The sequence below is a fragment of the Solanum dulcamara genome, chromosome 2 (genome assembly GCF_947179165.1).
Source record: "Solanum dulcamara chromosome 2, daSolDulc1.2, whole genome shotgun sequence".
Lineage (NCBI taxonomy): Eukaryota > Viridiplantae > Streptophyta > Magnoliopsida > Solanales > Solanaceae > Solanum > Solanum dulcamara.
Genome location: NC_077238.1, coordinates 8,939,308 through 8,964,403, shown reverse-complemented (window position 1 = coordinate 8,964,403; position 25,096 = coordinate 8,939,308). Strand labels below are relative to the sequence as shown.

At 33.1% G+C, this 25,096-nt stretch overlaps 1 protein-coding gene and 1 pseudogene across 1 annotated transcript; both read left to right on the top strand.

The window, feature by feature from the left end:
- Positions 1 to 13,791: 13,791 nt before the first annotated feature.
- LOC129880243 (glutathione S-transferase U17-like) lies at positions 13,792 to 15,196 on the top strand. Its single transcript, XM_055954197.1, has 2 exons — positions 13,792 to 14,151; positions 14,677 to 15,196. Exons 1-2 carry the CDS (start codon positions 13,831 to 13,833, stop codon positions 15,049 to 15,051), a joined length of 696 nt encoding a protein of 231 aa, XP_055810172.1. The 5' UTR covers positions 13,792 to 13,830; the 3' UTR covers positions 15,052 to 15,196.
- Positions 15,197 to 15,579: 383 nt separating this feature from the next.
- LOC129880244 (glutathione S-transferase U17-like) overlaps positions 15,580 to 25,096 on the top strand; it is a 37,332-nt pseudogene continuing 27,815 nt past the window's right edge.

Here is a 25,096-nt window from a genome sequence, read left to right as displayed (position 1 = left end):
GAGGTACCTTCGGGTGTCTCATTCGCCGTGTCACGTCTAGGCCCTAGGCTTGGGTCGTGACAAGTTTAGACATAATAAATAGGTGAAATCCATCGGTAGCCTCTTAAAGTTGGCACCAACTTTCACTTAGACACCTAAATCAGGAGATATTCATTTTAGACACCTTATGTAAGAGTCTGATATGTCATGTTGACACTTTTTAAATAATCTGTTATTGGACTCAAGCGCGTGTATTACAATTTCGTCCACATGGATTAGTTGACCAATTATATCATATCAACTCTGTCTTCTTTACACGTCATATTAGCTTTAAATTTAAGGGTCAAAAGTTGATTTTCAACTCCATTTTCTCTTTTCAGTTCAAAAACTCATTTTCTCTTCTTCAGTTCACCGATCAAAACCCTAGGTAAGAATATGAAAGTTCAATTTTTCTTGATTTTCATTCAATTCTTAGTTAGTACTAACTGTTATGTTAGTTTATGTTGCCAATTTCCAGGTTTAAAGGTTGAAATCAAATGTTGGAGATTGCATTTTTGTTGGGCTTTTTGATATTTCTATCAACTACTTCTTGTGTTTGCATGTTTTATTCTTGAAGAAGAAGGCATATGTTCTGGTTGTTTCCACTCTCTTTTAGCATTTTGTAACTAGGATTTTTTTTGGAAATTGCACTGATAAAGTAAGGGGCTTTTTGGATATTTTCTTATGTTGGGGTCTTTTTTTTGCGCTATGAACGACTATATATTGACATATTTTCATCATGGGGGTCATGTTATCGCAGACCCTAACTTTACTTACAGAAGAGAAATAGATGTATTTACCGTTGTCATTGATAAAGATCATTTTAGCCTTGTCGAATTTCTTTCATACACTAAAGACCTTGGGTACACAAATGTGAAGGATTTTTACTGTCAAAATGAAACTAACAATGAATTTGTCCAAGTTACTTATGATATTCAATTGTTAGACTATGTGAAAGACTTAATAGATGATGATGACTTTAATGTTTATGTGGTCCATGAAATTGATGAGTTAGAGAAATTGCCAACTCCAGCTGGTCTTTTAGCATGGTCAGACTCTGTTGATGTTGGAAATTTGGAGAATGAGACTGTTTCAGATGTGAATAAGACTGAGGATGTTTCAAATGTAAATGAGGCTCCGGCTGAGTCAGATCTGCATAGTAGTGACTCAGATGTAAATGTCATTCCTGATGAAGATGGTTCAAATATTGATGAAGAATTGAGATCCTTTAGATCTAAAAGGAGGAACAAAAGAAATCCTAATCCTAAGAGAAAAAAAAGAAAGTACCTGAAGAAATCTCAGTAGGTGAAGCTGGTATTGATAGAGGCTTTGAAGATATTGGAAAAAATAAGAAGGATAGATATGTTGACAGATTAAAAGGAGATGAAGAGTATATTGATAGCTCAGACTGTGATAATGATAATAACACAAATGTGATAGATGTAGAAGTTGTTAGGAGTGTTGATCAACTAGGAAGAAGAAAGAGTAAAAAGGTCAGGTATGATATTGAATGTGAAATTGCTATTTTTTAACTTGGAATGATTTTTGAAAATGCTAAACAATTTAGAAAGGCTTTGACAAATTATGTAGTAGAATACAATTATCAAATTAAGTTAAGGCCTAATGAAGCTTATAGAGTGAGGGCTAAGTGTAAATTCAAAAAAAATGCAAATGGTTGTGTTATAATGCAATTGATAGAAATTCTGGTAACTTTTTGATCAAGAACTGCCATCCTATACATAAGTGTTCTCCATCAAATAAGAACAAAATGTGTACAAGTAAATTCCTAGCAAACAAATTCAAGGATGAAATAACTAAACAATCATCCATAAAAAATTGAGAAATACAAAAATTGTGCAGGGAGAAGTTAGGATTGTATGTGGGTAGGACCATTTGTTACAAGGCAAAACTAATGATTCTTAAGGAACCCATGGGTGACTGGAATATTGAATTTGCAAGATTATGTGATTATGCTGAGGTTATAAAACAGACCAATCTTGGTAGTTCTGTTTTTTTAAGAATGGATAGAGAAACTGCACCAAGAAAGAATTTGTTTGTATACTTCTATGTGTGCTTGAATGCATTAAAAAAGGGGTGGAAGAAAGGATGTAGAACAATAATATGATTTGATGGATGTTTCTTAAAGGGTGCTTGCAAGGGTGAACTTCTAGTGGCAGTTGACAAGAATGGAAACAATCAGATATTTCCTATAGCCTGGGCAGTTGTAGATAAGAAAACTAAGCATAGTTGGAGTTTCTTTATCAATTACTTGAAAGAGGACCTCTAGTTGGGTACTGGATAGGGTCTTACTATGATGGCAGATATGCAAAAGAAAATTACCTATTATATTTGCTAAAGCTATTAAATTATCTATTAAGTATTGAATTGCATTTTTTTTTACAGAATTTTCATGCAGCTATTGATGAACTGTTACCAAATGCTGAAGTTAGAGGATGTGCTAGACATATTTGGTCTAATTGGAATCAATCCTGAAAGGAAGAGGAAAGGAGAAAATAATTCTGGAGATGTTCAAAGGCAAGTTTTGAAGTGAAATTCAAGGATGAGCTTCATAAAATGAACAAACTTGGTAAGACTATTTGTGCTGACTTATTGTATTATCCAAAAGTATCATGGGTTAGGGCATTCTTTCAAGAGCATTCCAAATGTGATGTAGTTGAAAATAACATGTGTGAGACCTTTAACTCATAGATCATATCATGTAGACACAAATCTATAATAACCATGTTGGGAGAAATTAGGAGAAAGATAATGACAAGAATTGTGGACATGATTAAGTTTGCCAATATCTGGATATCTGATATTGCACCTATGGCTAGACTTATCTTAGAGGAGAATAAGGACAAGTATAGAACATGCAAGGTGATTTGGAATGCTGATGTTGGGTTTGATATTGGAAAAAGGGAGTACAAACATACAGTTAACTTGGCTGATAGATTTTGTAGTTGTAGAACTTAGCAACTGAAAGCATTTCATGCCAATATGCTATTGCTGCTTTGTGCCACATAGAACAGGAGCCTGAACCTCTTGTGGAGCATTGGTATAAGAAGGATACCTTCTTAAAGGCTTATAGTCATTTCATCCAACCAATTTCAAATATGAAGATGTGGCCTGAAACTAACAATCCAAGGATTGAACCTCCTAAACCTAAATCAATGTCTGGCAGACCTACAAAAAATAGAAGAAAGAGCAAAGATGAACCAAGAAAGAAGTATGAAAAAATGTCCAAACAAAGGGTGAAACAGACTTGTTCTATGTGTAAACAACAAGGTTATAATAAGAGATATTACAAGGTAACATAATTTATACTTGCTTGTGTCTTTTTAAATCACTTATTGAATTTTTAATGAACATATATTTTGTGCTTAAATATTCAGGTTGCTGGTCAAAGTTCAAAAGCAGCTACCCATAATTCACAATTTACTGGTCAAAGCTCACAAGAAAGTAGCCAACGTGAATCAAAAATCTTCAGCCAACCTGAACCAACAACATTCAGCCAACCTGCATCAACAACATCAAGCAAGCATGTTTCTTCAACAACAGTTTGTGCTGATACAAGTAGAGTTAAGAGGGTGAATGATACAAGCTCAAGCCAACCACCATCATATGTGGATACAAGTATTCTTGTTACAAGAGGAATAGCAAGTCAACTACCTCAAAGGAGAAACGAGATTATTGGACTAAAGAGAGGAGGAATTGCAACTGGAGAAGATTCAACAAGAGGGGGGACAAAGAAGCCAACTAATGGTGGATCAAGTAATATTGGATTTGGCATATTCACAAGTGCAAGTGGAACCAAATACTCAATGTATGTTGTTTTCTCCTTTGGTTACATACTAATCTTCACAAGTGCAGCTTACTTACTAATTTTGGTTTCTCTTTTTCTGTAAAAACAGCCAGGGACTTCAAGTCAAAGAATTCTACCAACATGTTCAAATTTTAAGGATGCAAGTTCAACAAGCATAGACCTTGGTTTTAAGCCTAGAGGCTTGAGATGGAAAAATAGAGATGCTGTCACTACCTCCTAGTTGCAGCAAATGGCAAACAAAAAAAGAAGTAACAACAACACCAGCTTTGAATTCTTTTTTCTATGTAACGTAATAACCAAACAATTGTTGTTTTTGCTATATTCTGATACTATTAAACACTTTTGATAATTGTAACCTTATTAAACCGATCTACTGATCTTGGTATTTAGCATAATGCTAACTTTGAGTTCATTACGGATTATGTTTTTGAGTTACATTGTGATATTGTTAAATATTTTTGGTATTAAATTGTCATGTCACATAATGAAATTGTCTCCTTGTTTCTCAAATATCTTGCATAATACCATTAACGAAGGCAATGAAAAGCTATCACAATATCCAACAATGTGTAGGATTTTGAACTTTTCATGTATAAACCAAACAATTTGTTAGGAATTTTTAATAAGTGAAATTTGTATTCACTTCAACAAGATGTGAATTGTGAATTGTATACAACAATAACATCAAAATACAAATGTGGCCTTGCTAGAAATTTACAGCAACAACAACAACATGAAGTTTTATTTCATTCAAATTATAGCCAACTTTACAGCAACAACATCAAAATAATACTAGACCACCATCTATACCTAATGATAGACCACCACCTATACCTGAACAACACAACATATTTTAATAATTAGGCTTCAATGTTCATATTCCAAACATAACCAACCCAGTAGCGATGACACCAATAATAAATATATTTTTTGCTTGATTTTTTCATCAAAAGCCTTGACTTTCTTCAACAAACCCCTGATCACTTTATTTACTTGAGGAGGGTGTCAATCTTCATACCAATAAAAAAAATCACAGCCACCAATTTTCTACAAAATTAATCAGAAAAAAAAATTAGAAGCCCACAATTAATTATATAATTAACTTTAAGAAAAATAAAGAATTACTTTACCTTTGAAAGTTTACAAGTAAAAAATCTACGACCTAGATTTAGTTGGGTCCAAGAAGTCTTTAATAGTGCTTCATTACCATATTTACAATATCGACATTCATCCAAAGAGGTCATGGAAGAGTTGGAGAAGCTCGACATGGAAGTGTAGGAGAAGCTTGACATGAAAGAGAGAAAAATAAAGAAGAAGAGAGAAAACTGATTATTTTTTTTCAAATCAGAGAAAGAAGCTAAGAATTAGGGCAAAATTGAAGAAGAAAAGGGTATAAATACATAGATGGGAGAGATATTATCGTTATAGGATAAGTGTGATGCCACATCAAATTAAAAAACAGATTTTATGCGCCTCAGACAGGTGGAAAACACGCGAGATGCCAATTGTGTAAAAAGTGTCAACATGACACATCAGACCCTTACATAAGGTGTCTAAAATGAACATCTCCTGGTTTAGGTGTCTAAGTGAAAGTTGGTGCCAACTTTAAGGGGCCACCGATGGGTTATCCCTAATAAATATCCTATCTGAATACTAAAATAATAGAATAAATGAAAGATAGAGGGAGGTGTGGGCCGCGGAACAGCCAAGCAGCTCACCATAAGTCCAAGATAACCCAAACTCGGACTCAAAGAGCTCCACAAGATGCGCTCGTATTCGGAATTGAATCTGCACCACAAAAAAGTGCAGCAAATGTAGTACGAGTACGAAACCACGTGTACCTAGTATGTCTCATTGAACGACAATGAAGAAGTAGCGACAAGAGTATATAAAATTCATTCTCAAATTTTATAATTCTACATTAAATTTTATAATTCTACATTATACTTATCAATTAAGTCTCACCAAAATAGGGACAATCAAATGTCACAAAATATTTAACACATAATCAAGTAAAAATAAAGAAGATAAATATGCCTCAAACTCCAAGTAACCTTACAACCGTATATACATAATACTTCTCGGAATATACTTTGTGAGTTTGTGATCCATGGGGAACTCGCGAGGTCCATTTACCGACACGAACGATCTTCACGTGTCTGTGCGGATGATCTTAACGTATTGTCATAAAATTAAACCATCCCCAACACGGACAATCTCCACGTGCCAACTTATAACCATAAAATGATCTCTCACGAACGATCTCCACGTGTCAGATCTTTACTCATACTCAATTTCATGTCAATGCATGCGCACAATATAAATCAACAACATAGGGGAAGATAATGCATCTCAATAAATTAAATATCAGTATGACATATAATCACCTCAACTATCATAATCATATGGGTTCAAATAAGAAGCACACTCACACAAAAGAAACCAAATCAACAATTCATTAGTTAATGCACATATGCTTTGGCATTCTTGGATTACAATCATTCATTTTATAGTAATAAACTTTCCCTTTATAACACCGGTACTCGTATCAATGCCCGTCACACTATTGGTACGAGACCCCATCTTTCGCGCTTACCCGTTATTTATTTCAATTTTTAATCTTTCATTAGAAAGACATCCTTCTACGAAGTCTGAAAGTCTTAACATACAACGAATGCCGAACATATGTCACGAATCCTCAAGATTTTGCCTTTCCCTTTCGTAAGACTTCAAAACATTCTCAATCTATCAAACATGCATTATTCGTAAGTAAACGAGTCTGTAGACACTCATATTGCTATATGTCTAGCCTAGACCCAAAAACTTACCTCAAATCTATAATCAATTACCTAAATCTCAAGCATAGGGTTAAGTCTCAATTTTCTCATAATAAATCTAATGATATTCATATGATACCATCCCTTAATATTTTAATATATACCAACATGTCAAAATCAATTTAACTACGAGATACTCACGAATTTCCAACAAATTAACGAGTAAAATATAAGTAAATTTTATATATTTCCCACCTGATGTTTCCCCCTCACGTTAAATAAATATGAAGAAAAGAGCATTAAATTCCTGTTTCACTAATTATTGCAGGTTTTCAAAGCAAATGGGAAATTGTTGACATATAGATATGGATAGAAGTAACTTTTGTTTTTTGGTCCAATGAACAACTAACACACCTTGTGATCATTACATTCTCTTTCCTAACAAACTTTTCAACAAACAATTAATTTTAGATAGTAATTACGTGAAATGCAGCACACAATTTTTCATATTCATATACATTCAAGTTGAAGTTTACCTGAAGCACACAAGTAAGTCTCTGACCATGCCGCAGGTAGGTCCCTCGTCCCCTCACTCTTTTTATTTTCTCCTAAAAAATACAAATTATAAAATACTATTCCTATTTTATTTAACCTAAATATATGGACTTTAAGGGAGTAGTGGATATGATCCACTTCTAATTTAAAATAATTATTGTCTTTAATTAATATTTAATTATCAAGAAATATAAATCACCACATAAATTAATTATTTAAAAGAATATCCTTCAACTAAATAATGATAGTTAAATGGATAGTTCAAAATTCTTATTTAAAATTTTTCGAAAAAAATCAAAATAGTTTTAGTACTCAAAACGACCTAACGGATCGTTATACGTGTTGACTAATATTTATTCATATACTTAAAAAAATTATAAATAACTTCAATAAGTCATCATGTAAATGATATTTTCTTGTCACATATATGTGACTTTTATACAAAAATAACCTTTCTACCCTCCACAATAATTTGCGTACATTCTACCTTTACATATTTTACTTGTAGAGTTACACTGAATATGTTATTGTTGTATAAGTGGATTTTTTTTTCTTTTAATGTGAAATTTCTTTGAAATAAAATATATTTAATTTTTAGCCACTTAAGAACAACCAAACATTGTCACGTGATTTTTTGAAGAATATGTTAAATACATGTTTAGGCACTACCAAACACAACACAGCTCGATCGGAAATTTTAATAACTCAATTAATTGAGTATTTAAATTTTTATTTTTTTGATAAGGGTTCAATTTTTTATCCCTATTTTTCTTTTTTCTTATTTTTTTAAAAAACTTGATCATACTATTATTATTATTATTATTATTATTAGCATACATATCAAGATTGGTTTATTTTATACGAAAATATTGATGTACTTCCTCTCCAACCGGACATCAAAAAACAAAGGAATAATACAATTAATGATGGTCACATGATCATAATATTCTTGCTTAATACTAATGGTATCATTAATTATCTCAGATGTTTAAACAATGAATCAAAAATAACAAAGATATCTCAACCTATGTTTTAATATTAACAAACTGATCAATGCCATATAACTTAATATTAAATGCACGTTTGTCCTATGAAAAGTATATATTTCCTGTCCAATAACCAACTTGCAATTCTAAATTATTCCAATATTTAGACAGCCATATATATATATATATATGATTACCTTCATATTAATTATGGTCATTTTACAAATTTTATTGCCACAATAAAGTTTATTCAATTATTATTCAATTATTAAAAAATAAATCAAAGATGCCATTAAAAGTTTTTTTCTAAGAAAGGTAACTCACGAGTTGGAATTTCTTTTAATTTTAAATATTCACATTCAAAAGCCGGTGCTTGGTTTTGATTGTTACATAAATAAAAATAGAAAAGAAATGTTAAATTTGTACATGTTAAAGATATGTTAAAACTTAACTAAGGGCATATTAGCTCAATTTTTAATCGAGAGCTTAAGTTAAATCAAGGACATATTTAAACCGTCTACTGAATGGAAAGAACATATGTGACCTAAACTAAGAATGTAGTTGCTCAATTTTGATTACTTTAAGGCAAATTTGGTCCTTTTTCGCAAATTTATTTGTTCAACTATTTTTTTCTTGAGCTGATATTTGACAATAATTTTCTAAATCGTGCTATTTTGTCTAGACGGTGAATCAATTCAATTGACCACCACTAATTTTTGTTCTTTGATGTATAACAACTAGTAGAGTATATAATTCTCTGCATATATTCAAGCATGAATCATTAACACAAATCCCTCTTCTTCATTATATCTTTCATATCAGTCTTTTAAATGCTCTTTCGTCTCTTTACGTTGTCATGAACATGTAATATCTCGATGAAATCAGTATATCTTTCAATATATAAAGAATTACAGATTGTATTATCCATCAAATGAAAGGTTTACGAATTTAGTTTCCTGGAAATCAAATCATTTGTTAATCCGGCCTCTGTACAAAAAGTAATTTATTATTTATTAAAAGGGTGAAGAATATGGACCTTGCAAAAAAAAAAGGTCAATTACTTAAATAATATATTATATAGCATTAATTACGAGTTTTAGTACATGTTTTATCTTTACCAAAAATGATAGTACTTTTCTTACTCGAAATAGTAAAAAAAAGTACCTTTCGTTTTCTTCCCCCCTCTCTCTCCTTCTTATTTTTTTTTCTTCCGATTTTTTTCCTTTTTTTTTATCTCTTTCTTCCTCTCTCTCTCTCTCCTTCTCCTTTTCCCCCCCTTTTTTCTCCTTTTTAATGTCAATTTTTCTCTCTCTCTCTTTCTCCCTCTTTTAAAAATAATAATTAATTATATGATGTTTTAATGCAAATACATATGTAATGCATTTCTAACACAAAAAAAGAAATAAATATAAGTGATAAGTGTAATACGTTTTGAATTCAATATATTATACATATTATAGGCATGTTTTAATGCATGAATATATAACTAAAATATTTTTAATATAAATATATTATAAGTATTATGTGTGAATTTCAAACATTCTAGTACTATTCAAATTAATTTGCGTTGTTAGAAATGTATTATATTTGTTGAAATAACAACAATTGATTTCATAACAATGTATAGTATTGAATTCTAATTGTAATACATTTTGAATTCAATATATTATACATATTATAGATATGTTTCAATGCAAGTGGTGAATATATAACTAAAATATTTTTAATACAATAATATATTCCGTTAATAAAAGAAAAAAATAAAAAATAATTATAATAGATTTTGAATTTAATACATTATAGGCATATTTCAATGCACGTAGTGAATATATAACTAAAATATTTTTAATACAATAATATATTTTAGCACCATTAATAAGAGAAAAAATAAACAATAATTATAATACATTTTGAAATCAATGTATGATACATATTATAGGCATCTTTCAACGAATGTGGTGAATATATAATTAAAATATTTTTAATACAAATATATTATAAGTATTATATGTGAATTCCAAATATTTTGATACTATTTAAATTAGTTTTAAATTAGGATAATTAATTATTATTTTAAAAAAGAGAGAAAGAGAAAGAGAAAAATAGATTAAAAAAATTAAAGGAGCGAAGAAGCACGAGAAAGAGGAAGAAAGAGAGAGAGAGAAAAAGAGAAGAGTCACGTAGAAAGAGGAGAAAGGGAGAGAGAGAGAGAGATAGAGAGAGAGAGAGAGAGAGAGAGGAGAGTAATAGATGATTTTAGTTATTAACGAAGATAAATATGTTATAGACCGTAATAAAAAAAAATCTAAAAAAGAGTAATTATTAATCTAAAAAAGTTTATTTATGTAAAAATTCCTTAAAAAATACAAACTATGGCTAACTTGTAAATACATGATAAAAGTGGTTATACTGAGTAAACAATCCCAATATGGTGGACGGCCCAATCTAAATAAAATGGGCTGCCTCTCAGATGGTCCACATTGACATGAATTAGTCCATGAACACTAGACTTTCATGTCAATTTCTTTTTCTTTTTAGTTCTCTGGACATATCCAAACTTTATTGTAATTGATTTTATCTGAGAAGAGGGAATTTACGGTCGTTATTTTTTAGAGGTGAACTACACCAGGTAAGCCTGATGAACTCAATTGAGAAAACATGCAAGAATTTTGAACCATAAACCCCTTATTCATGAGATTACATGTACAACCAACTCGACTATCCTCGTGAGGTTCAAACTTCAATTTGATTGAGTTAACTCAGACCTTTTTCAAAAGTTAATTAACTCAAGATGAGGGGACTGGATTTTATTTTGCGGAGTAGTATTGTAGTACACCATATTTTCAAAATGTCTGAAAGAAACATACACCAGTCATTTCAATTTGTTTGTTTTACTTTTATTTTTAATTTATTTAAATAAAAAAATATATTTTTTTCAACTTAATAATGTTAGCTTATCACATGACATATTTTAGATTACAATATTAAAAGATATTTCAGTAACATTCAACATATCTTTAGTTTAAAACCATAATTTTTTTTTCCTCTTAAATTTCGTGTCAAATCAAAACCGCATAAATAAATTAAAATGAAGAGAATATAAAAGTTAACTAAAGGTTGATGACATTCAAGTCCCACTTCTTTTACCAACATGAATTGTGGTGAGATTGTTGAAATTCCTCCGTCCTTAATCATACATCTTTAGTTTGAGCCTTGAGAATGAAAATAATCTTGTTGGGAATGTTGCCTTAGAAATGAGCCTGAAATATCCAAATTCAAATTTAATCAGACACCAATACAAATATCGAACATCACTTTGGAAACCCAAAAAACTTAAAAAGGTCCCACTCCTTCTAGAAAAACACCACAAGTTTCAACTTTAACGTGTTCAATTCTTGGCCATGAAGCATACCGAACATAATCCATTTAACTTGCTATCTGTTAACTGCTCTCAAAATTAATTATTCCATGTAACTGCCCTATTCACTCACTTTCAATACTGAATGATCCTGTAATATGACTCAATTTTAAATATATCTTTAAAAATTTAAAATTAAATACTTATATCATTTTTATATTATGAAAATCTTAAACTTAAGCTAAGTATAACTAATTCCACAAAGCAAAGTTTTCTTTTTGGATAATTCTGTCTATACAAAAAGGGTTTTAATTTGTTTTAGAAGCATGAAGGTTCAAGGTTAATTAGTGGAGCATTAATGAAGCTAGACTTATATTGCGAGACGCTTCGAGTTTATAAGTCAAATATTCTATTAGAAATTTAGAATGTTCATTCAGTTGCTTTCTAAAAAAAAAAAAACACCCATTTGTTTCTTGTATTTGACAAGTAATCAAAATAATATTATTTTAAAAATATTTATATATAATCTAGATAAATACTATGTAAGATTGGGGTGGGGATGAAAGCTAGGGGGTGAGGATTGGATTTGGTTTAAAAAGACCTAGGTGTCCCCATATACTCTATAAATACTCACTTTTGACGGGAATAGGATGTACAATAAAATAATTAATATATGAATAATTAAACTTGCATATCTTTTTTTTATATATATATAGAAATGATTTCTTATTAGCACTTAAAATTTAAATAGAAAAAAATGATATTGTCAAATTTTTTATGTGTAAAAATAAAAATTTCTTATAATGGAAATATAAAATTGTAAGTCCGTAAAAAACTACAAAATTAAATCTCTTATTATTTTTTACGTTTATATTTATTATAATTCTAACTAGCAACTAAAGGACCTCTAAATTCTACCTAGTTATTTTTTACATTATTAAAATCTCCATAGTTCTAACCAGCAACTAGAGGACCCTTATACATATACATAATTTAAATCAAAGTTACAAAGTTCAGCCAACTCATAATTATTTATGCACTAGGCTGTTCCTATTTAATTTTTCCCCCACCCCCACCCACCCACCCACTATTTATATCTCAAATTAAACACTTGTTGGTTTGGTTACTGATTAGAAAGTAAATTATTTATGTATTAAAATTAGCATAATTAATATTATATTTAATAGTTTATTTAGTTATTTTGTATAAAATTTAGTATAATAAATATGATGTTTGATTATCATTTTATAATCATACATAACTCAAATATATATATATATATATATATATATATATATATGCGCTATAAGATTGATTTTTTATTTATTATTTTATACTATATAAAGTAAAAGATAAAATGATTTGCACATAAATAACTAAATCATGCAGAATTAATCTCTACATTATTAAAATTTGTGTAATTCTATCCAGCAAACAACCCCTTGGTAAACGATATTCCTTCTATCTTATATAGGTTGTCCATTTTTTCCTTTACAACGCCCCTTGAGAAATCATAAATAAGAAGAATAGTTTTACTAATTTATCCTTTAGGAAACTTTTAAAATTTGTTTACACTTTCAAAAAGAATTAATTGTAAGTATAAAATAGAAAAAAAAATTAAGTTATTCTCTCTTGATTTTGTGAATTGTCAAATACTCCCTTTGTTCACTTTTACTTGTTTACTTTGACTAAAGAGAGTATTAGGCATTGAAAAATAATTTCGGTATAAGTAATTAATGTTAAGGGTAAAACATGTAAGAAAAAATACTCTCTAATTTCAAGAATAATGACCTACTTTTCTTTTTAATTTGTTTCAAAAAGAATGAACCCTTTCCTTTAATGGCAACACTTTAATTCAGCTCACGTGACATGTTTAAAGCCACAAGATTAAAGGGCATTTTGATATATTTAACTTAACTTTAATTTAGGACTATAATATTGAAAAGTCTTCTTTATTTACTTTAACTCCATGTCAAGTCAAACTAGGTCATTCTTTTTAAAATCGAGAGAGTATACTAATTCTCTTTTCTTGATATATTAAAAGCGATAAGTAAAAATAAAAATTTAATTTTTGAAATAACAGACAAGTAAAAGTAAATGGAGAAAGTAATTTGAGACAATTATTTTTAGCAACGTGGATAACTAATATGGGACGGAGAAAGTATAAATCAAAGCCACAAAGTTGAGCCATCTCATTAATATTAATGCACTAGGACAGGTTCACCCATATTTTCCCCACTCCCTCTATTTATATCTCAAAAAAATAATATATATCACTCCATTGTATATTCATTGTTCTCTTCTTTGATCATGGCTGGAAATGATTTAAAAATATTAGGAGCATGGCCTAGTCCATATGTCATGAGGCCTCGTATTGCTCTTAACATAAAATCTTTGGCCTATGATTTCTTGGAGGAACAATTTGGTACTAAAAGTGAACTTCTACTTAAATCAAATCCAATTTACAAGAAAATTCCAGTTCTAATTCATGATGGAAATCCCATTTGTGAATCTCTAATTATTGTTCAATATATTGATGAAAATTGGACTAATTTTGGTCACTCTATTCTTCCCTCTCATCCTTATGAACGTGCCATTGCAAGATTTTGGGCCACTTATATTGATGATAAGGTGTGTGCTTTCATTTGTTCTTGTCTACTATAGTTGATTGAATTTCTATGCTTGATAAGTGTACTACTTTTAAGTATGATATGTGTTTCGAGCAGAGGTGGAGTCAGAATTTTGAGTTTATGAATTTTGAATGCTATAAAAAGTCGAGGTTTAGTGGGTTCTTGATATATTATTTATAGATATTAAGTGAATTTTTCTAATCGATCGCTAAATTTTTGTAATAATCTGTCGCTAAATAGGATTAGCGATAAATTTTGTTGTTTGAATGTAGTAGTAATCACATTATTATGAGAAAAAAGAAATCGAGTTTTGATTTTGGAGGTGGAACTACATTTATTGTAGGGGGGTTCAATTGAATTCTGTTTGTTGGAAAATTTTATAATACAAATATGTCAATAACATTGTTTTTTACATGTTATAATTTGTTGAATCCACTTGACATGAGGTACGTAATAGAAATCACATCATTAGAATTCCTGACTCTGCCATGAGTAGTACGTACTGACATTTTAATTGATCCTGCAGTGGTTTCCAGCACTGCGTGGTGTGGCAGCAGCACAAGAAGAAAACGCGAAAAAGGCAGCAACGGAGACTGTGATCGAAGGCCTGGTGTTGTTGGAAGATGTCTTCAAGAATTGCAGCAAAGGCAAGAATTTCTTTGGTGGAGACAAAATTGGATATTTGGACATTGCACTTGGATGTTTCTTGGGTTGGCTAAAGGTGAACGAGAAATTGAACAATGTAAAGCTTCTTGATGAATCGAAAACTCCATGTTTATACAAATGGGCTGAGGATTTTTGTTCTGATAGTGTTGTCAAAGATGTCATGCCTGAAACTGATAAGCTTGCTCAGGCTGCTAAGGTCATTTGGGCTAGAATTAGAGCTCAAGCGTCTAGCTAAATTCGTATGTTAGTTCTTCTTCTTTTGATCGTGATGTGTTTAGACTATGACGTCTTTGGTAGTTATTTTCAATGTACATTTGGTCTTTTTGTAAGGCCTACAAAGTACCTTAATAAGCTATTCAGCAAAGATCTACTAGTTACTACTCCTTCCGTTTCACTTTTCTTTATTACTTCGTTCCAGAAAGAATGACACATTTATATATTTCTTTAACAAGAAGCTTTCGTAGTCACATAAGTGCTATGACATGTTTAAAACTACAAGTTTTCTTAAATCACGCCAATGTTATGCCATATTTAAGATCACAAGTTTCAAAATGTTAAATTCTTTTGGGACCACCCTCAAATTGTCAAATTTTCTTTGAAGAATCTAACAACAAATGGACAAACTAATAAGGTCCTCTCCTTTCAATCTTCTCATCCAGACACTCTGGCAACTTCACAATCCACTCTTCACACCATACTTTAAGAACTATTCATGTCTCAAACATCACAAACTGCATCTTCTGTTTCTAACTATGCTTTGATCATGCCTGAAAATGATGTGAAATTATTAGGATCATGACCTAGTACATTTGTCATGAGACCTCGGATAGCCCTTAACATAAAATCAGTGGCCTATGATTTCTTGGAGGAACAAATAGGTTCTAAAAACGATCTTCTCCTTACATCAAATCCAGTTTACAAGAAAATCCCAGTTCTAATTCATGATGAAAAGACTCAAAATGTGTGGAAAAGATAATCTTCATTATGATGTAGCTATACATTATATAGAATTACAAAGATATATGCAGATCTGTAGATACTTACAATCCCAAAGAATATGCTCCTACAATCCCACAAGATATTCTAATTGATTTACATAATTAAGAACAAATCTACTCACTAAAGTAGGATAACTAATTTTCCTAACTCATGCTAACACTCCCCCTCAAGATGGAGTATAGATATCATGTATGCCCATCTTGACAAGTGAGTTATTAAACGCTTGTCTGGATACAGCTTTAGTTAGAACATCAGCCAGCTGCTCTAAGGTCTTCACATATGGGACTTCAATTGTCTTAGCCTCAAACTTCTCATATATGAAATTATGATCAATCTCCACATGTTTAGTACGATCATGTTGGATTGGGTTTTCTGCAATTTTAATTGCTGACTGGTTGTCGCAAAATAACTTCATAGGTTCATCGAGTGAAAAACCGAACTCCCCCATAAGTCGTTTCAACCATAGTAATTCTTGGATACCTTTAACCATTGCTCTGTATTCAGCTTCTGCACTAGACAATGAGACAACCTTCTGTTTTTCACTTTTCCAAGTAACTAGGTTACCTCCAACAAAAGTGAAATACCCAGTTGTTGAGCGTCGTCTTTCTCCTTTTGCACCCCAATTTGAATCACAATAACTCATAATTTTTGTATGGTGATTCTTAGAGAACATGAGGTCTCTTTCTGGTGCTGACTTCAAGTATCTCAAGACTCTAATGACTGCATTCATATGAACTTCACTTGGATTATGCATAATGTGACTTACCACACTAACCGTATAAGCAATATCTGGTCTGTATTGCTCTGAGTATGGCCATATTTCTTCATTGTTAGTCGGAGCCTTCCAAGCCATGCTCTAGGCGATTGCTTCAGACCATACAATGCCTTCTTTAGCTTGCACACCAAATCTATATTTCCAGAGGTATTGTAACCAGGAGGTATGCTCATATATATTTCTTCAAATAATTCTCCGTGCAAAAAAGCATTTTTCACATCATATTGCTGTAGAGGCCAATCAAGATTAGCAGCTATAGATAATAGAACACGAACAATACTTAGCTTTGCCACAGGCGCAAAAGTCTCATGCTAATCAACACCATAAGTTTGTGTAAAGCCACGAGCAACTAGTCTTGCTTTGAACTGATCAATTGAACCATCCGGCTTGTGTTTCACCGAAAAAACCCATTTGCATCAACAGGTTTCTTCCCTTTTGGTAACGACACAATATCCCATGTCTGGTTTTTCTCTAGTGCTCGCATCTCCTCATTCATGGATTCTGCCCATTTAGGATCATCAAATACTTCATCAAATCTTGTAGGGATTTTAACCGAGACATCTGATTCACAAAGCCTTGGATAGAGTTTGGTAAGTGTCCACTGGAAACATAATGAGCAATAGGATATTTGACTTCCTTTGAATTATCAGGGGAGTATCTTTTTGGTGCTTTCCCTCGATTGGTCCGAGGTGGTAACTGGTACCTATTCCTGTTATCATCACTAGAAACCACTGGTGTAGTATCATCAATTAAATTGTTAGTATTAGTTACCTCAGAATTAATACATACCTTAGGAACATCATCAGAAGGAGCATCATTGGTGGGTACTAAAGGTACTAGAGAGGGGGATTCTTCACTTTCTTGTTGATCTGTTTGATCGAGAATGCCATGGTCCTGAGATGTTGAGCTAAGCCATGTATTATATGAATTCATACCACTATTGTCAGGTAGTAACACCATCCAATTCTGCGCTTCAACCTTATTCTCCCCCTGAAGAGGAGAACTGGATAACTTCGGAGAGAAATACATCTTCGTCTCAGAAAAAGACATCCATAGTATGAAGGAAAGTATAAAAATGAAGACAGATTTTTGAATTTTTTCTTTGATGATCTACCCTCTACAATCTTCATGTCTATATATACAAATATAAAAGATAAACAACACTAAAAGCCCATACTAGTTAAAATAACAATAAAACTCATAAAAGATAAACAACAATAAAGACCCATACTAGTTATATTAACAATAAACCCATACTAGTTTGCATAATTTTCAACAAGTTGCTTCTCTTTGTCTTTTCTTCTCTTTATTCCAACATCCCCCCTCAAGTTGGAGGGGAGAGAATTAACCCCCAACTTGCGAAGAATGGTATTGTGAGCTGGTCCTGATAAAGGCTTTGTGAAGATATCTGCAACTTGAGATGCAGATGGAACGAGATTTAGAGAAATGAGACCTGCGGTGAACTGTTGGCGCACAAAGTGGCAGTCAAGTTCGACGTGCTTTGTGCGTTCATGAAACACAGGGTTTCTAGCAATGTGGAGTGCCGATTGACTATCAGAATGGACCGGGATTGGTAGCTTAGGCGGAGCTGATAGATCTCGAAGAAGACGATTCAACCATGTGACTTCAGCAACAACTCGTCGCATTGATCTATATTCTGCTTCCGCAGATGAAAGTGATACTGAAATTTGTTTCTTGGATTTCCAAGAAATCGGAGAGCCACCCATACTTATAAAATACCCGCTGACAGATCTTCTTGTATCCATACATGAGGCCCAATCGGCATCGCAGAAAGCAAGAATGGAAAAAGAAGGATTGCTACTGAAGAACAATCCTTGACCTGGAGATTTTCGAAGATATCGAAGAACACGAATTGCAGCATCGTAATGAGGTAACCTTGGGGACTGCATATACTGTGACAAATGCTGAACCGCAAAGGCTAAATCTGGAGGAGTGTGAGTTAAATAGTTGAGTTTTCTGATCAATCTTCGATAGGAAAAAGGATCTATGAGTGGTGTCCCTTCATCAGCAGAGAGTTTTTGCGAAGGATCAAGTGGAGAAGGTACTTCAGCTAAGTCATCACAGTTGTACTCAGACAGAAGTTCAAGAGTGAATTTCCTCTGATTCACTATCAGACCATGTTCTTCTCGTACCACCTCCAATCCAAGGAAATAATGTAAGCTTCCTATGTCTTTTATCTTAAATTCAGTGTCCAAAAATTGCTTGAGGTTAGACAACTCTGTAGAATCATTCCTAGTAATAATTATATCGTCGACATAGACTGCAACTAAAGAAACTGAGTGACCTGAATGCTTGTAGAATAAAGAGTAATCATTAAACATAGCCTTTGAAATTAAGAGCAACCCCTAATTTTGCATACCATTGTCTTGAGGCTTGTCTCAATCCATACAAAGATTTGTTTAGTTTGCAAACTAAGTTAGGATTAGAAGATTCCATACCCGGAGGAAATTTCATATACACCTCTTCTTGCAATTCACCATACAAAAAGGCATTATTGACATCTAGTTGAGATATATTCCAACCTCTCTTGACTGCTACTGCAAGTAAGCATCTTATTGTTGTCATTTTGACAACAGGAGAATACGTTTCATTGAAGTCGATGCCTTCTCTTTGGATGTCTCCCCTTACCACCAATCTTGCCTTTAATCTCTCTATAGACCCATCTGCTTTGTACTTTACTTTGTAAACCCATTTACAAGGTAAAGCTTTCTTATTTGGAGGTAGACTCACAATTTCCCAAGTGTTGTTGGAATTTAATGCCTCAAATTCAGTGTCCGTAGCTTTTAACCAACCAGGATCCATAGCTGCCTGGGAATAATTCTGTTACAACCCGTATTTTTCGCATTTGGACATTTGGGATAATTGTAACAAGTGAAGGATAATGCTATGTTTTGGTCTTGTTTGATACATAAGTTGGTTATGGAATTTTGGAGGTAGAACTATTGAAAAAGACTAAGGGAAAAATTAGAAGTTCACAAAATGTAGTTTTATGAAAATATATGAGCCAAGGGGTTGGGCTTGAAAAGAAATCAAAATAATAAGAGAGGCCCAATCATAAGCCATGGCCCAAATCAAAAGAAAAAGAAAAGGAAGATCCAAGCCCATATAATTTAGTCATTTTATAAAGGAATAAAAAGGGGCTAGTTAGTCATAAGGTCCTAGAAGCTTCAAGACTAAGTGAGAAAGGAGAAAATCAAGAAGAGAAAACAAAGAAGAGAAAATCGTCCAAGGCTACCAAAATTTTGGTCCTTGAAATCTTGTCCCAAAAATTACTTTCTTCTAGTATTCCCACTAATTCAAGGGTCATCTATAACATGGTGGAGTTATTTTGGAAGATGGGATGCTTGTTTGGTTGATTTAGGACCTTGGTTAAGTGAAGAAGTTAGAAGAAAAAGGTAAGAATTAATTCCCTTTTATTATGTTATGAAGGTTTGCTTATGTATAGTATGTAGTAATGGGTAGAAGTTATGGAAATATGGAAGTTTGCATGGTAGTATAGTGCCATGTATACATGTTCTTATATGAGCAAGATTTATTAAATTTTTATGTAGTATGTTAGTAATAGTTATGGAGTAGTAGTTAGGGTGAAATTGTATGTTGAAAATGGAAGTTGGATGAATTTAATTGAAGTTGGAAATATGTGTTAAGGTGATGAGATGGAAAGAATTAAGTTTGTATAGTTTGTTACTTGTTGTTGTGATTCTTGGAATATAAATGAAGCTTAAATAGTTAAGTTGGTATTGGAAATGGATTGTAGGGAATTATGTTATTCTAGTGTGATTTTATAATATTATGGAAATAAAGTTGTTAAAGTGTGGATTGTTGTTGTTGATTATGGAGTTGAAAGAAGAAAGTGCAATATAATAGCTTTATCGCATATATGGAGATTTTGGGTAAAATATGGAATTGATAAATATGGTATAGCTTGCTTGGAATATTCTTGGCCTATGTTTGAATGATCTTAAATTAATATATGAACATGAAAATATTCATATTTATTTGAAAGTGCAAAGTTGGGTTGGGAGGAGTTGAACTATTTGGAAAAGAAATCAATTTATGTTATTGTGCGTTGTAAATGGATTGTTGATGTTATTGGTGTTGTTGTTGGCATGGTTGTTGACATTGTGGCCGAGTTGAAATCTCGGGGATGTTGAATTTATAGGGGAGGTGCTGCCCAAATTTTGTAGGCAAGTGAAGGTTTAAAAAATTGAACTCTTAAAGGTTCATAACTTATATTTGGTAATTGTGACCATTTGTAGATTTTGGAGAAAATAGAATTTGAGTTTGAGTGAGCGGAAGAAGCGGATAAGATATGTAAAGCTCTTCCTTTCCTTCTTTTGGCATGCCTTAGGTGTAATAAGTCTTAATTTGAGCCTCGAGGGAAATCCTGTCCATGGAAATCCGAGCTTGAGTTTCCTATAAATCCATTCAGTGAAATTGAATTTAAAAACTCTTATATGTTGAAAAAAAGGAAACGTGCAAATATCCATAGCCTCTACTTATGAGACCGGATCATCCTACAACCTGGATAGATGACTCCGTAAAGTCAAATATTTGAAATTCCCGTACGCCACCTCGGCTTGGCCGAAGGTGGGCCCACAAATTCTGAAGTTTGCCTAATTTGACTTATCTAGTTTATTCTTGTACGAAATAAAAGAATAACTTTTGCCTATGATTTTCCCTACTAAAAAAAATAATATCCTAATCGTCCTCTTATGTTCTAATACCTATTTTGGGACTGCAAATATAATTTCAGAAATATTTGATACATATATGTTGTATTAGTTTCTCACTACTCCGCTCGTGCATACTACTATGACTTCGTTCGTCGAAACCCAGGCCGGCTTTGCAATCGTGCGCCCTATAATGTATTCGGCAGTATGATGTGTTACGGGCCCGAGACCTCGCCATAGGGCCGGGTACCGTTTACGGTGTTATGATGTGATACGGCATATGATACGTTCTGATGATATGACATGTTGTGATAATATGATATGTTCGGAGTTTGGATGGAGATTTGAAACCTTTCGGAGTATGATGTGTTGTGGTACCAGCGTCAGGGTGGTTACCACGTTCCCGAGCCTTATGCATGATTTTTATTTGCATTATGTACATATATTTTTAGTACAGATTTTGATGTCCTGGTTTGGTATGTGCTCCTTGCACCTTTCCTTTCAGTTATGATCTATACTCTTTATGTTTGTGCTTTACATACTCAATACGTTTTTCGTACTGACCCCCTGTCTTCGAGGGCTGTGTTTCATGCCTGCAAGTACAGACGTTCAGGATCCATCAGCATAGGCTACATACCTTCTGCTACTACATAGTGCTCCTTTGACTCGGAGCCCGCATTTTGGTATATGTCTTTCTGATGTACATATTCTTGTGTATTAGACCATTTGGGTACGGTGGGGCCCTGTCCCGTCATATATTTCCGTTATGTTCTGTAGAGACCTGTAGACATAGGTGTGGGTCATGGGTCGTGTATGTTCGTTCGTGTATGATTTGTGTCTTAATACGATCCCTTTTGTTATAACAGCCAAAACGGCCCATATGTTTGTATATATGTACGTATTCGGTGACGCGCCCTTCGTCGCCCTTTTTTGGTTTGATATGTTATTTTCTGCACTCGCGGCTATTAAAATTAAGGATAGCCTGCTATTTTGATTGAGACAAAAATTAAATTGGAATTATTTTGTAATATGACGATTTGGTATGTAAGTTCGTTTGGGTGTCCTAATAGGGCACCAGTCGCGGCCCACGGGGCTGGGTCGTGACAAATTCTTTGGCTCACTTATACTTGAAATTGCATTCAAGACCTGTTGATTAGAGATAGATAAAGCAGCAAAGGAGAAAATAGGAGGATCAATGGGATCAGTAAAACATGAAGTGGAAAGATCAGTGAGATAAACTGAGTTGCAAACATACTCATCTAGATACACAGGCCTTTTAGGAACCCTCTCTGATCTTCTTTCAGGTGCAACAGAGACGGGATCCATATCATGAGTTAGAAGACTATTAGATGAGGAAGATAGACTTGGGGAAGGTGGAGGAACATCAATAGATGAGCTAGATGAAGGAAGTGAGCTAGAATCACTAGGAATGGACTCTAAGGAATCAGATTCATCAGGGGTAGAAACCAATGGAGATAGGGTATGAGAAGAAGAAATAGATGGTCCTGAATCAGCTATGGTTGTAGTGAAAATAGGAGGAGGAGGAGTTTGAGTGTGAAAAGTAAATGTAGTTTCATGAAAAACTACATCCCTTGAAACGATGATTTTCTTAGAATTCATTTCCATGACTTTATACCCTTTCTTCCCTGCAGGATATCCAAGAAATATACAAGGGGCTGCCCTAGGAGTAAATTTGGGTCTGTTATGTGAAGGGGTTGAAACAAAACACAAACATCCAAAACTTCTCAAAAACTTGTATGAAGGAGAAGTTCCAAAAATCAATTCAAAAGGTGTTTTTCCTTTGAGCACAGATGAGGGAAACCTATTTATTAGAAAAGTTGCGGTCAATAAACAATCACCCCAGTAGCAAATAGGCACTTTAGATTGGTGTAATAAAGCTCTAGAAGTCTCCAAAAGGTTTCTGTGTTTCCTTTCCACAACTCTATTCTGTTGTGAAGAGGCAGTGCAAGAAGTTTGGTGGATGATTCCTCTTGAGAGAAAATATTCTGAAAGAATCACTCCACTGCCTAACTCAAGAGCATTATCTGACCTTATCATTTTTATCTTAGCCCCAAATTGTCTTTCAGTGTAAGCTAGGTAGTTCTTTAGTGTAGGGAAAACATTGCTTTTAGTACTCAAGAGGTAAGTCCAAGTTGCTCTACTAAAATCATCTACAATAGTAAGAAAATACTTGTATCCATTGTAGGTAGATGATTTATAGGGTCCCCAAGTTTCCACATGAATTAACTCAAAAATTGCCTTAGTTTTGATGCAACTAGAAGGGAATGACAGTTTAGTTTGTCTAGCAACAGGGCATATATCACATTTGTGATCAAAATGAGAAAAGGAACTAATGTTTTTCATTGAATCAAAAGGTATGTGGCCCAATCTAATGTACCATAATTTTACATCATCCCTATTGTTTACTGGAATAGAAAAAGAGCTAGGAAAAGAACTACAACTGGAGAGTAAAACATCAGATTTAGAACTAGACTTGACAAGACTTTGTAGACCTGAAGTAGTGTTCATGATATAGATCCCATCCTTTGCTTCACCAATAATCAGAAGGGTCCTCATTGAATGGCCCTGCATAACACAATAAATGGAAGAAAAATTTAGAGTGCAATAGAATTGTTTGCAGAATTGATGAACTGATATCAAATTGATTTTAAAAGAAGGGACAAGCAAAACATTCTTTAGTAGCAAATTATGAGGGAGAGTGACAGTTCCTCCATGTGTCACCCTTACCCTGAAAGAATTTGGGAGCTTGACATAAATAGGAGAAGACAGAAGTGTAAGAGTAGTAAAGAAAGCAGGGTCAAAAGACATATGAGTAGAAGCTCCTAAATCTAATATCCAGTAGCTAGAGTTAGCATGAGTTTGATATAGTCTTGGATCACTGAAAGTGTTACCAGAAAAATAGTGCACCATGTTAGCTGAAACCTCACTTCTTGCAAATGGCACATCTCCAATCTGTGCATTCTGAAACTTTTCTTCCAAACCACCATAGTTCTCCTGTGCAGCAGGTCCATTTGCTTGTTTCCCATTTGTTGCGTAACCTGAGTATCCAACTGTTGTCACTGCATTAGCCATAGAGTTCCCTTTATTGTTTGGTTGTGATTTTGACCCCTTGGTGAACTTAAAATCAGGTGGATAACCTATTATCCTATAGCATTTTGCAATTGAGTGCCCTGATTTCTTACAATTTGTGCAATACAGATTGTTGTTGTAGTTTCTTGCTCTAAAATCAGTATTGTTGTACCTCTGACCTGAGAAATTCTGATGTGTTGCAAGAAATGAAGATGTGTCACCTGAAAAGTTAGGATTAACATATGCCTCTCTCTGTTTCTCATCTTGAATGAGGAGAGAGTACGCATGATTCACATTTGGGAGAGGTGATATCATGAGTATGTTGCTTCTTACTGCTGCATAAACATCATTAAGTCCCATTAGAAATTAGATCAATCTTTCGTCCTTCTTGGATTTGACTACTTTCTTCTTTCCTCCATAAGTGCAGTTGCAAGAACATATTTCTCCGCTGGAGAGAGCATCCAGCTCATCCCAAATCCTCTTGATTCTTGTGAAATATCCTGCTACATCAGTTGTTTCCTTGCATCAGATTTGTGAGGCCTTTTTTAAGGTGATAGAGTTGAGCTCCATTGGACTGACCAAACCTGTCATGAAGATCAGTCCAAAGATCTTTAGCAGATTTAGAGTATATCACACTCCCTGCAATTTCTTTTGAAAGAGAGTTAAGCAACCAAGAAATCACCATGTTATTACACCTAGTCCAAAACTTGAACTCAGGTGTA